The following is a 13,833-nucleotide window of genomic DNA, read 5'->3' on the forward strand; positions in this document are numbered from 1 at the left end:
CAGAGAAACTTTTAGCGAGACCGTATAAAAACTTCTTAAAACTGAAAGTGGAGGTACTTTGCTTAAAATAATTGTGTCCCCTGGCCCCTCTGCAATGAAAGCAAATGGAAACAAACATTACTAGGCCCAGCAATAAACAGGAAAAGAAGAGAACACAGAAAATATATATAAGCAGTAGCACTTTCTAGGCACATACTTTAATCAATAAAAACAAACAACTAGAAATATCAAGGTCATGATGAAGACACTGTTGTTTCTTCCCCCTCCCCCTCCCTGTTTGTATAGGTTGATATCTGTTGTCAACACTGATTTGGAGACTGGGAGATGGAAGGAGGCAGGCGTGAGGGGCAGACCGTCACCGGACACTTCAGGCTCCACCACGGTTGGTCAGTGGTGAGTCAGACCAGGGCTCCGGCGGCGGTGGCTGTCACCAGCCGGACAGCTCCGAGGGTTGGGCCAGTGCTTCTTAGCCCCGGCTAGAGAGTGAGTCGCCCCACAGAAAAGCCGACCCAGTGTGGCCCGCTGCTGACGGGACTTTCGGGTGAACTCTCTCTGCATTTGAAATCGGCCATGTTCAATGACGTCTTTAGATACGACGCATCCAAATAAAAACACACATGGGGGGCCCTGGCCGTTTGGCTCAATGGTAGAGCACCGGCCTGGCATGCAGAAGTCCCGGGGTTCGATTCCCGGCCAGGGCACACAGGAGAAGCGCCCATCTGCTTCTCCACCCCTCCCCCTCTCCTTCCTCTCTGTCTCTCTCTTCCCCTCCCGCAGCCGAGGCTCCATTGGAGCAAAGATGGCCTGGGTGCTGGGGATGGCTCCTTGGCCTCTGCGTCAGGCGCTAGAGTGGCTCTGGTCGCAACAGAGCGACGCCCCGGAGGGGCAGAGCATTGCCCCCTGGTGGGCAGAGCGTCGCCCCCTGGTGGGCAGAGCATTGCCCCTGGTGGGCGTGCCGGGTGGATCCCGGTCGGGCGCATGCGGGAGTCTGTCTGACTGTCTCTCCCCGTTTCCAGCTTCGGAAAGATACAAAAAAAAAAAAACACAAAAAACCACACATGGGGGCCGATGTGGATCACCAGGTGTCGGCCTCTGGTCTACACAGGCGAAGGGACCCTGCAGACAGGTGTGAAGACCAAGGAGGGGGCCGTGTATCCTCCGGCTGACCATCCTCTGCATCTCCTACCCACCCCCCACCCACAGGACACCGGGGCAGGGCTAGGGGCACTCAAGATGCTGCAGGTAATTGCAACATGTGTGCGCCCTGCAGAGAAAGGTGGGTGCTACTGCCACTTCACGTAGGCATTCTTAGCCCAGCCCAGCCCAGCCCACTGCCAGTCCCAGCGTGGAGTCCCCACGCTCCGGGCTCTCACCACACTCACGGCTCAGACACCCCAGGCACAGGGGGGGAAGGCTCTCTTTCCTGGGCCCGGGCTGTCCGTAAAAGAGGCTCTCTCCCCCACTAGATGGGGCAGACCTCGGTGGTGGGAGTCTGAGTCAAACACAGTCCGAACTGTGCTGGGAGCACTGGTGTGTGTTAAATAAACTGGAGAAAGGCCAGGACGGAAATCTTGGAATCTCTGCTTTTTTTTTCCCCGTGAAAGCCCGAACTTAGCGGTACAGTGTTCATCTTCCAAACGCAGACGTCCCTTCCCAGTTAGAAGTGAAACTTGACGTGATGCCTCAGCGATGTCTAAACTGCATGAATCTAATTGTGATAAACATAGTATCGCTACAATGCCCTAAAATAATCTTAGAGACGCTATGAGTGTGATAAGTACACACACACCACACACAAATTAAATCTCAAGCACAGCTATCTCCTTAGATCAAATTGAATAAAGAATCTAATATACAACTCCGGAGGAGAAACGTTTTCTTGCTTAAACAAAACAGCCTCCCACTAGTAGTCGGCTATCCCTCTCGAGCAAGTACTGAACTTAAAACACGATTTAAAAATTCAAAAATCAAGGCATGCTCAAATCATCGAAAGGCTAAAGCCAATTCTATGTGGAAGAAGAGAGGTTTCTGTGCTCACTGCTTCTGTATCCTTGACCACTATGCAGGTCTAGAGAAAATATATTGTGCTACGTCTGTTCGTTTGGAGCAGAGACTATCCACTGGTTAAATAGTAATTTTTATCATCAATCATATGGACAGAGGCAGCGGACTCCCTGAGAGGCATTCACTCACAAGTCCACAGGAATACGCGTGCAAATCGGCCCGCCCAAAAGGGTAAACATGAGAGAACGCTGAGCTATAAATATATTCAGGAGCCGGGATAGGCTGGCGGCGTGAACAAAGAGATGGAGGTCTCAGATCCAAAGTCCGGAAAAAAAGAACATTAATAAGAAAGTTACAACTTTTGACTAACGAATATATTGTAACATAAGCTTATTTATGTTGGTAAGCTTCCAAAATTACTAATACCTGTGCCTTCTTTCCTAGTGAATTATACACATGTCAATATTGATCAATAATAGAATCTTTAAGATAACACAAACTGGTTTTTCTAATTAAACACACACTTCAAAAAAAAAATTCTAGCTCAGACGGGAACTGGAGGTACTTTCCAAGACAACCACATTTTGTAAACAAACGGCAAGGGTGAGGCCAGAAGGTGATTTTACTTCTAATCTCAAGCCAACCAACCTCTTTACCAGCACTATGCAGAAAAGTCGTAGGTGTTTTTACTATAAGAAAACCCCAACATCAAAAAAAATCTGAATTCCTAAAACTGATATATTTAGGGGTCAGTACCCACTGGACTAAAAACTTCTCAGTCTACAAAAGATTCACCAGGGTTTTTTTCTCTTTTTTTCTTTTTTTTTTGGGCTGGCCAACGCTCTAGGTGCGTCTGAAATATCATTGGACTTGAAAACTTGAGAATTTTTACAACTTCTACAAACTACACCTGTGCCCGCAAAGCATGCCTCTGTTGTAATGGTCACAAATATATATATTTTTCAGCCCAAACACTGAAAAACATTTGGCCTTTACACCGTTGTAATAGACAGGAAGAGAGAGAAGACAGACCTCTCGAGGTGGACGATTACAGGATCGGTCCCCTGATGAACAGGTGTCCTTTCTAAGACAATCTGGATAAACAAGGCCACGGGGTCACAGACGAGAGAATAAAAAGCGTTCCTTCTGGGGCTCTGAAGGAGTCTGAGGGCCAGTGGGAGAGGCAGGTGAGAACAACAACAGTGGCAGCAAATACACACACGCCTCCGACGCCCGGGCACAACTCGGCCCCACACAACTCCCGTGGCCTTGCAGCAGCCCCGTGAGGTAGGTGCTGTTCTCGTCTCCACTTCACCCATTCCTGGAGACTCCGTGCTCATGCCCCCTTCCAAATTCACAGGTTGAACTCCGATCCCCAGTGTGACGGCATCAGGAGGTGGGGCCTTGAGGAGGCCATGAGGTCGTGAGGGTGGAGCCCTCGTGAATGGGGTTAGTGCCCTTATAAAGCAGACCCTGGAGGGCTGCCTCGCTCTTCCCTGGGGTGAGGACACAGAGCGAAGAGGGTCATCTTTGGAGGGGCGGGCAGGTCCTCACCAGATGCCTAATCCACCTGTGCTGTGAGTGATCTTAGACTGCCCGCCTCCAGCACAGAGAGAAATAAACGTCCATTGTTTAAGCCACACAGCATTTTTTATTACCAGAGCGCAAACTAAGACACCCAATAGAGAGAATGTTGCACTGCGCTCTGCTGAGGGCCATAATAGAAGCACTAAGAGGCTGAACGGTGGCTCCCAGACCGGTATAGAAATCAGAAAGACAGAACGGCCCAGTCTCTTCTTACTCATGAGGAAGTACCTTCTTTACTGGGGGTGGTGGAGAGGACACTTTGTAAAGGATCCGACTGTCTAATCACGGTGCTGTGTACCTGAAACTAATACAAAATAATACTGGATATAAACTGTAACGGGGGAAAAAATTGTATTTTAATTTAGATAAAAATAATCTTCTGAACAAAAGTGCCTTCCTTTTATTTCCCTTAACGTCTAGAACCGTCAACAGCGTCGACAGTAGAGTCGTGTTCCGTAAAAGCAAACACACTGTCATGACTGGCACTTGATGAGCTTACAGCAAAGTAAATATTTGAGTTACCTGGTGTAAATGAAGTTGCCACGCCATTTGGCTTTAAACAATACACTCGGGTTATTAACTTAGGTTTGCTCTAGAGAGAGCCAGTGTGGTGGGGGGTAGGAAACCTGGATGACCGCCTCAGCCTGGCTGGTAACAGCCCGGCCGGGAGGCGCCGGCACGGAGGGGGCCCCGGGGGGCCTGCTCCACCAGCCCGGCCCACACGCCTCCGCTGATGCCACCTCAGGGGCAGGGCTCCCGGGCACGGTGGCAGGTGCCCCTCCAGAGCTCAGAGGCCATCAGCAACTATTCATACGTGGGGGATGAAACTTGGAAACAGGCGCCGCCCCCCCCCCCCACTCACGGGGAGTGCATTTAACTAGACGTCCTGACCCCAGAGAGCAGCGGCCTTGCAGGTGGCCGGAGGAAGAGAAAGGACAGTCAGAGGAGGCTGGGACAGAGAGATGGCCAGACAGGAGGAGGACAGCAGGAGACAGAACCGTAGAAGTTCTGTCTATGTGGGGGGGGGGGGTGAAGTTTCTAGAACTAGAGAGGGTCCACAGTGTCTGTCCTGTCGAGACCAGCCACAGCCATCCGGTTTTGGAACTCTGGAATTAGCAAGAACGGCTTGGGGAGAGTGGCGGAGAGGGACACCAGGCCGTGGTCCTTGACTGAGTCACCACTGTTCTCCGTAAGAAGCCCGGCAGCAAAGGAAGGGCAGAGACCAAACACGTCTTACAGAGGAAGGAAACACCTGTGGGGAATTTCTCAGGACAAGGTTGACCTCAAAACATTTTATAGATCATGTTAGGGAACCACCAACAACAGGTGGAGTGTGTTGTCGTCATGGAGACACTGGGTCCCTCCCCCTGGCAGCTGCGACTCCCTGAAGGACTTTTGCTTTCTTCAACTTTGTAGCCTTTGAGTGGCGTAACCAACCCTCCAGGCTCGCTCCAGGGAAATGTTTCTCATAGTTCCCAGAAGAATAAAGTCACCGGGGGAGACACACCTCCGTAGTCCCTGCAGGAGCCCCGTCCCTGCATTCTGGACATTGCTTGAGCCCAGTCCGAAATTCACACTTTTCTAATTCCATAATCCACAGACGGAGGGCAGACCGAGTTGCACCCAGATTACAGTCCCGTTTGCTGCGCGAATCCTGATCCAAAGCAAAGCCCCGTAACGTCAGACCTGAGGTCTCAACAACTCCCGCTGCCGAGAGATGGGAGAACTAACAAACCTTCGGGTTCTCCAGGTCTGTGCAGAGGGGCAGCCCATGCAGTCTGGACCACCTGGTCAGTTTGACAGCTCACTTATTAACCGCAATGAAGGACGGCGGTCAACCCAGAGACAGCCTCTGTTCGTCAATTAAACTAAACAGACAGCACACGCAAGCCTCGGCTGAAGACACTATCCAGCAATACATCCTGCAAGTCATTGGTTTAGGAAAGGAAAAATAAAAATCCCCTCCCTCCGACAGCATAGATTGGGGTGGTAACGAAAGAAACAACATTTCAAGGAGCTGTCTACCACAGTCAGTACATTTTTGCCCCAGAGTGTTTGTGCAAAATTGGAATGGATTCTTAATTAATATGTCTGGGTCACTTTCCATCGGAAAGTAGTTATGTACTTTTCACAGGTGATCCAGGATGTCTTGAAAGGTGCGACAGTCCTATTTTAGCATTCGGTCACTCTTGTGTTCCTCAGCCCTTCGGTCTGATGTGTGTCCAGTGGGAGCAGACTGCTACCAGGTGGCTGCCCACACAGAGAGGGACGAGACACAGACCTGCCCTCCGGTGCCCCGAGCACAGGGAAGACACAAGTGTGTAAACACAGCGTCCCACAGCGCCGCAGCGGAGAAGAGCTCCCACAGGTAATGACTCAGACACGCAGTCACGGCCGGCAGGGGAGGAGGGGTCGCAGGAGGAGGAGGAAACCAGAGCAGGTCCGAAGGCACAAAAGCTCAAGGAAGCCCTGCCGTCCGGGAGGCGTGTGGATCTGGGTGAGAGGAGGGAAGAGACCCGGTCAGGAGCGGATGGAGCCAGCGAAGCACTTAAAGCAGGGGAGTGATACAACCAGGCAACTTCTAAAACGAGACCCGGTCAGGAGCGGATGGAGCCAGTGAAGCACTTAAAGCAGGGGAGTGATACAACCAGGCAACTTCTAAAACAGAAGAGTCACCTGAGGACCGGATGCAAGGAGCTTGGGACTCAAGAAAGACCCCACCCCGGGGCACTCGGAATCGACCAAAGCTTTCTCACAAACACTCCCCAGACGGTCGGTCTACCTTGTCACATGGCCAACATAATGTGGCATCACCTTCTAGATGAGCACCGCTGTTCCCCCCCCCCAAAAAGCATCCTTTAGGTGAAGATCACAATAATGATGGCTTTAGGAACTGCTGGCATGTCTCAGAAGGGACATGTCCCACATTCAGCCTGTCTTGAAGCAATGACAAATTCTGCGTAGGCAATTAATTTGATGAACATGAAGGAAGGAAGGTGGGGACTTGTGACAAGGGTCCAACGTGATACTGCTTCTGCAGAATTGAGGCCCGAGAATATATGGATCCTATGATACCAGGCGAAAACAATACCATACAGAGATGACATTGCAGATGGCCTCCTGGAAAAACAGAGTGGACCTAGCAAATAAATCGAACAAACAGGACGTACTGAATAAAAATGCCTGCTCGATTAATGAAAACTTATCAAACTGAGGCCAGCAAGAGCATCATAGGCTTCCTGACTCATATAACAAACGCTCACCTGTACGCCCTCATTCCTGTAGTGCATCCCTTCCCAGCCAGTGGGACGGAGAGGAGTAGCCTAGGCAGGGACCGGGGCAGCCAGGGTCCCCAGGCCAGTCGCCAACAGCTGTGCCCCGCGGCCACAGGGTGCTGAGCATCTGGCATCGTTCCCCACGTGGGCCAGGATGGGAGGGACAAAGGGAGCCGTCTGCTCTCAGAGCTGCAGTAGACACCTGTCGCTCTAACCACGTCCACGGTACAGGTGGTCCAAGCTCCTCAGCGTGGACAATCCCAGGGTCACGTCAACCATAGCTTGATATTCAGAGAAACAGCCTCATGCAGGTAAAATTACCGGAAAGCCTCCCCCCCCCCTCAACAAAGGAATGAATTTTAGGGGTGGAGGAAACAATAGCAGACAGACAATAGCTCCAAGAAAGAAGTCCAAGTCACCACTCAGCTTCTGAAGTAGGTTCTACATGAACTTGAAGTTCCATCTAATCTCTCCCCCACCAAAGCGTATTTAAGACAGTTCCTTGAAATCGCACGGGCCCGGGTCTGGATGGGGTGACACCTGTAAAGCCACCGTGGTGACCCCAAATACTGTCCCGGGAGCAGGGCACCATCCCAGCCAAAACAGCCCTTCCTCTCCGTTTTCCCATGAGGTCATCTGTGCAGACCAGCACAGGGCAGCACCCATTAGGCAAGGCTGCTGGTCAACAGTGGAAATCCCGTTTCCTGTGTTTTGTTTTAGGGACAACCAAAATCTTCACTGGTTTACCCTAGGGCGAAAGGTCCATTTTTATTTTTCTTAAGTGAACTGATCAACGGTTCACTCTGTCCCACTGGTTGGGAAGTGATGTACTACAGAAATGAGGGTGTACAGGTGAGCGTTTGTTTTATGAGTCAGGAAGCCTATTATGCTCTTGCTGGCCTCAGGGAAGGAAGAGCTGCTCTTCGTTCCCGAGTTCTCTGAGAATCCCTTAAGAAACTGATTGAGAAAGTACGCATGTTGAGACGCGAGTTCTTAGCAGAAGCATCCGGGCCATCGTCTCTAGACACTAGGTGACCGGACCTTCACGGCACAGAGGCCAGAGTCATATTTGTTTGAGGGGCCATTTGTAAGTCACACTACATAAAGCAGGAGCCGGAGAGATCTGACCCTGAGCCTCCTAGCTGTGACAGTGCCTTGAACGGCTCCAACAGCCCCTACTGCACACCCTGCCTCGGACAGCCTTCGCCTCCACCCTGCGCGCCGGCCCAGGCGCGATGTTATCCCAGAGCTCCGTGAGGGCGCCGTGGGGGCAAGTTCAGCCGACGCCTAGAATTAAGCAAATCCAGCCGCATTTCCAAATAAAAACATCCGCAGTCAGAACACGTGACTAGGCACCAAACACCCGTTCTGTTTCCAACGGAACCTGAACTCGACAACAAAAGCAGCTTACAATTTCACTGCCAAGCTGTACTTCAAAATTACTTCTTCACCTGAAGGTGGGAAGTGATCGTCAATAAAGACTTGAGGAGAGAATATATATTGTTACGGCGTTTTCCAAGACTAAGAATGATGACTCCTGCTCCAAGCTGAAAGGACAAACCGACAATTACAGGAAAATTATTTCATTTACCAGCTGCTTCATTGGCAATACCTGAGTGTTAGCCGAGCGAAGGGGGGGGCAACAAAATAATTTAATCCACATGCAATTATATCTGACAAAGAATTAAAACATACACACCTCGTAGTGTTCATATTCATCCACATCAAATGTCTCAAAGTCGAAAAATCCGTGTTGCAATCCCTGCAAGCAGAAGTTGAGTTAGTTTTTCCACACCACGTGGCCGGAGGCTTCTGCCCCTGCCTGGGACCCCTCCTGCTCACAGAGGATGCCCACCAACCCGGAGGAGGCAGCTGGCGGCTGTGGACTGGCAAAGCGTGTCTAGAAATCAGCTTCTAGCAGCAGCCCCCTTGTTTGGAGAGTCTGTCTGATACGTGGGACTAGACACTTAAAGTACATGAAGGCCCTGGCCGGTTGGCTCAGTGGTAGAGCGTCGGCCTGGCGTGCGGGGGACCTGGGTTCGTTTCCCAGCCGGGACACATAGGAGAAGCGCCCATTTGCTTCTCCATCCCCCACCTCCTTCCTCTCTGTCTCTCTCTTCCCCTCCCACAGCCAAGGCTCCATTGGAGCAGAGATGGCCCAGGAGTTGGGGATGGCTCCTTGGCCTCTGCCCCAGGCGCTACAGTGGCTCTGGTTGCCGCGGAGCAACGCCCCAGAGGGGCAGAGCATCGCCCCCTGGTGGGCAGAGCGTCGCCCCTGGTGGGCATGCCGGGTGGATCCCGGTCGGGCACATGCGGGAGTCTGTCTGACTGTCTCTCCTCGTTTCCAGCTTCAGAAAAAGTACAAAAAAAAAAAAAAAGTACATGAAACTATGTCCCACAAAATACGCCTCGGGGTTCATGGGCATTGTTTCTGTGTAACAGCATTTATGTCTATGAAACGCAACCATACTAGCCAATGTATAGTTAAAACCGACGGAGGCCATGCAATTAATTCAGACCTAACAATAACAGAAGATATAACAGTGAGGAAGAAAAATCAATTATTCTTACGAGAGTTCCACTTCCTCTTATCGTTAATGAGATATTTGGGGGGAAGAGGAGGCTTTTTTTTTTTTTTTTTTTTTACATAATAGGCCCTTATTTTTTCCTAAAACTCTACTTGGAGAGAATTTGCTTTATGGTGCATGTTTCCAACAGAGTAAAACTGTACCTTTAAGACGTACAAATCGGTGGTTACAGAACAGTCATGTGGATGGAGATGAAGTCTAGCCTAAGGAATATGGTCAACAGTATTCTATTCACTATGAATGGTGTCAGACGGGTACGAGACCTATCAGGATGATCGCTTAGTTATACAATGTCTAATCACTGGCTTGTACACCTGAAACTAATAGAATATTGCACATCAACTATAATTGAGAAATAAAAAAGGATTTGAAAAAAAAAAAAAAACTGTCCGTGATGATCTTACAATTTAGGAGGAAGAACTGATGAGTCCAACAACACAAAGAAAGCTACTGACTTAGAACTTTTAAACATGATCAGGCTTGCTCAGATATAATATTCCGAAGAGGCCAGAGCCTTTTATTTCAGAAGTCCTACAGATGATAATAAAATGTGAAACCACGGCTGCCTTTAGAAATTACGTGGCAAAGTCATTAACAATGGAAGACGCTGCTCAGTCAAGCTCGGCTACATCTGTCTTTGAAGACAGAGCCCGTGTTCTCCAAAATGTAGATGATGGACCACCGCATCAGAAACATTCTGAGGTAATTTATATTTAAAATACAGATTCCTATGCCCCATCACAAACCAGTAAATCGGATTCTTTGTGTGCCGGTGGGGTTGGGGAGGGGATTAGACCAGCATTTCTAACATGCCTTCTTAGGTGATTCCCGTAAATGCTCAATTCTGACAAACTGGTTTAGACAACCCCTACAGCGATAAGCAGAACGAGTTATTTAAATTATTTCAACTTTAAACAAATCAACTTTGTTCATCCATATGTGCCGTTCCAGAGAAAACAGTGGGGAAAACGTCCCCTGAACTATATACCACTTTCCTGCCTTCTTAATAGCCGGAGTCTATGCACGTCCCTGTGTAGGTCACACACCCGTGCACTCTGCTTGTGACAATACCAATGTATCAAAATCAGAAAGATCTGCTTCCTAAAAAAGGCTGAATGGTGGCCATCCTCCGTCTCGGTTCTTAGGAGGTTTGACACTCACTGCCACCAAGTTAACCCAGAGCACCGTGTCCTACGGGACAGGACAGGGTGTTCCAGACGGAAATGTGTCTCAGTTGCTTAAAGACCAATTGGATAACCAACCAGATCCTCTAAAACCGCATCTACATGTGCGTAAAACCAACCCCAGCAGTTGGTGAAGCAAGAAATTTGCAGACGACCTTATTCGTGATCAAGGTCACTGTATTTCCTCCACAGCAGGGAGGATGCCATCAGTTCCTGTATCAAGTCACTCGTCCCCCTAAGAGCGGTGTGCACTCTCTCCGCATTGCGCAAGTGATGTATGTACCGGAAACAGGCTCTGCCACAGGGCAGGGTGGGCAACATCACCATCACCATCAGCATCAGCATCCTAACTCTCTCCTTCAGGCGTATTTTTAAACGCTGTCATTGTGGACTACATATTGGGTAATATCCCGTGAGGGTTCTTAATGGTTGTTACTGGAAGCGTGTGCTGGCGATATGATTCCAAGGGCTGGGCAAGGTCTAGGACCTCTTGATAGCTTTTAAATGGCAAGAAAAATGTTTGAAAATTATTTTAAAATTTTAGAGAGTTCAGATTCATTCCCTTTTTTCTTTTTTCTTTTTTTTTTTTTTTTTAAGCTGAAACAGTCGTTCTGAAGTTGCACTCACACTGATCCTCTGTGTTCTGTTCTCTGGCTCTGTCTGGGACCGCTGTGACCAGGGTGTTGAGTGTTCTTATCACAATAAAATCATGTAAAATAATGAATTCATTTTTAAATGAAATAGCGAAGTCAAGATGATGCACCCAACAGGCAGCTTAGTGATCACAGAAACCTCCCTAATACATAGCAAAACTGACCTCATCTTACCTCAGGAAAAAGAAACCAGAATGGAAATCACCACAGACACTGGGGGGACGGCCCGCGGGGGCCTTGCCGGTGGGCCACAGAGCACGTGCGTTCCTGGCCGACACGCTGCAGCTGTGTGTCCGGGCGGACTGATGCACCTTGAGCCTTCACGAGGCTTCACAGCACGGCCCACATGACTCATCGGAGGCTACAAATCAACGCTTTTCAAACACGTCCCCGAAGCTCTCACAAATCTCTTAGCTTAGCGTCTCCGTTTTACGTGTCGGTGACTACGCATCTGACTCTGACTTTTAGAGGGTCCTGCGTCTCCCTCCCTCCCAGAGGGGCGGTTCGTACCCAGGCTGCAGGGGCCCGCCTCCGGAGTTTGTGCGATTCGGTCCAACACGGACTTGCATCGCTAACTAGTCCCTACACTTGGACACGTCACGTCCGGCCGACTTCCAACCACGTGGGCACGTGGTGCTCTCCAACGAGAAGAGCCCCGTGGAAGGGTCCTCCCCACCAGCAGAGGGAAGCGGCCGCTCGGATGACTTCCCGTCTCCCCCACACTGAGATCTAGCTGGGTAATGACTGAGGTTCCCACCCCTCGCCTGCCCCAGAACAGTCGGTACTTGACAGACAGCCTGTGGTTCCAGGAGCGGGAAGCCTCCTGCCGCCAGCCCCCCACTCTGCTCGCCGGCGGCACACAGGGACGCTGACACGGTCCCCTTTCCATATTTTGGAACCACTGCGTCAACCACAGCAAGGCGAGCCGCTCTTACCTTTCTGATTCCCTGCAGACAGTCCAGGATGGTGAGGTTATAAGTGCAGTTTCCAAAGGAAGCATCCCTGGGAAACAGAGAGAGAAAAGCTTGCCATTAAAAACCAGACACGTCAACGCTCAAATAACAGCACACCTGAAGTCCACCAGACACGTGCTTGTGTGGCTTCCCAGCTGTCACCGTGGTGAACTCTAAGTGACACACCAGATCCCGCTGGGGAACCACTCATGCCACAGCTTAGCCAGAGCCCTTTCTTTTTTTTTTTTTTTTTGTATTTTTCTGAAGCTGGAAACGGGGAGAGACAGTCAGACAGACTCCCGCATGCGCCCGACCGGGATCCACCCGGCACGCCCACCAGGGGCGACGCTCTGCCCACCAGGAGGCGATGCTCTGCCCCTCCGGGGCGTCGCTCTGTGGCGACCAGAGCCACTCTAGCACCTGGGGCAGAGGCCAAGGAGCCATCCCCAGCACCCGGGCCATCTTTGCTCCAATGGAGCCTTGGCTGCGAGAGGGGAAGAGAGAGACAGAGAGGAAGGAGAGGGGGAGGGGTGGAGAAGTAGATGGGCGCTTCTCCTGTGTGCCCTGACTGGGAATCGAACCCGGGACTTCTGCACGCCAGGCCAACGCTCCACCACTGAGCCAACCGGCCAGGGGCCAGAGCCCTTTCTGGAACTCACAGGAGAGCTCTGGGGTCCGACTGTCTTCATTCAAACCCCAACCCTGCTGGAACCTTAAGCAAGGAAGGGGACCTCCTTGGGGTGGAGCTGCCTCGCCTGTGAAACAAAGGTTCAGAGAGTGGCTACCATGCCCAGGACCGGTGTCGGAGGACGTTTACAAAATATAAAGCCCTCCGTATAGTGCCCAGCACGCAGGCAGCGCTTAATAAAGGTTATTATGACGACTGTTCTTATTTCTAATAGTCATGAGTAGAACCGGGCTGCTCCGTTCAGTAAACATTCAGCATCATGGGAGGAACACGCAGGGTGAGAGACGGGCTATGTACAACTGTAAACGCGGAAAGGGGACGATGGATGTGGGTCAGCAGAACCCAGCAGCTGCTGTCGCGGACTCAACGCCACTGCTCCCAGCCCTGCCCTCCAGAAGAACTGACCCACAGGCGGACCGTGATCCCAGAGGGTCTCCTCCCAGGACCCCCGGGAGCCTCCCATGCACCGTCAGCTGTTGGATCAAAAGGAGTGGGGACCCGCTGCACCTAAACCAAGGGCTGCATCCTTTATTTAAGTTTTTAGAGCAACTTAGAGACCTGCTGCCGGGCAACATAAGACTGAAGTATCGGGTTCAGGTCAGTTAAGCAAGAGCTGGCAGCGGAGCTTGAACACGAGCAATGTGCCGGGGTGTCCAAGGCAAGAAGAAACTCGACCTCGAGGCGCTCGGTCTCCCTGCCCAGCCCCGCCCCCCATGGCTGACCTGAAGGAACAGAGCCGTCTGGGGTGGCGGAGTCGGCCCAGGGTCATGTGGGGGGCGGGGAGGGGCAACGGAATTCCCCGAGGAGAAGACAATCTTGAAGGGCTCTACCAGGAAATTAATATAAAACTGAGTTTTATGTCACAACCACCCAAGGGTCAGCTTGCACCGAAGGCTGCCAA

The 13,833-nt window shown here is 50.9% G+C and overlaps 1 protein-coding gene across 4 annotated transcripts in view; it reads right to left on the minus strand.

Annotated features, from left to right (window-relative positions):
- CDC14A (cell division cycle 14A) overlaps positions 1-13,833 on the minus strand; it is a 129,475-nt gene that overhangs the window by 44,470 nt on the left and 71,172 nt on the right. For all 4 annotated transcript variants that reach the window (XM_066246747.1, XM_066246745.1, XM_066246748.1 and 1 more), the window contains 2 exons: positions 12,227-12,293; positions 8,566-8,628 (listed from right to left, as the gene is read on the minus strand). In XM_066246747.1, the coding sequence (XP_066102844.1) occupies positions 8,566-8,628; positions 12,227-12,293 (130 nt within the window). The remainder of the gene's footprint in view (positions 1-8,565; positions 8,629-12,226; positions 12,294-13,833) is intronic.

This window comes from Saccopteryx bilineata, chromosome 11, assembly GCF_036850765.1.
Source record: "Saccopteryx bilineata isolate mSacBil1 chromosome 11, mSacBil1_pri_phased_curated, whole genome shotgun sequence".
NCBI lineage: Eukaryota > Metazoa > Chordata > Mammalia > Chiroptera > Emballonuridae > Saccopteryx > Saccopteryx bilineata.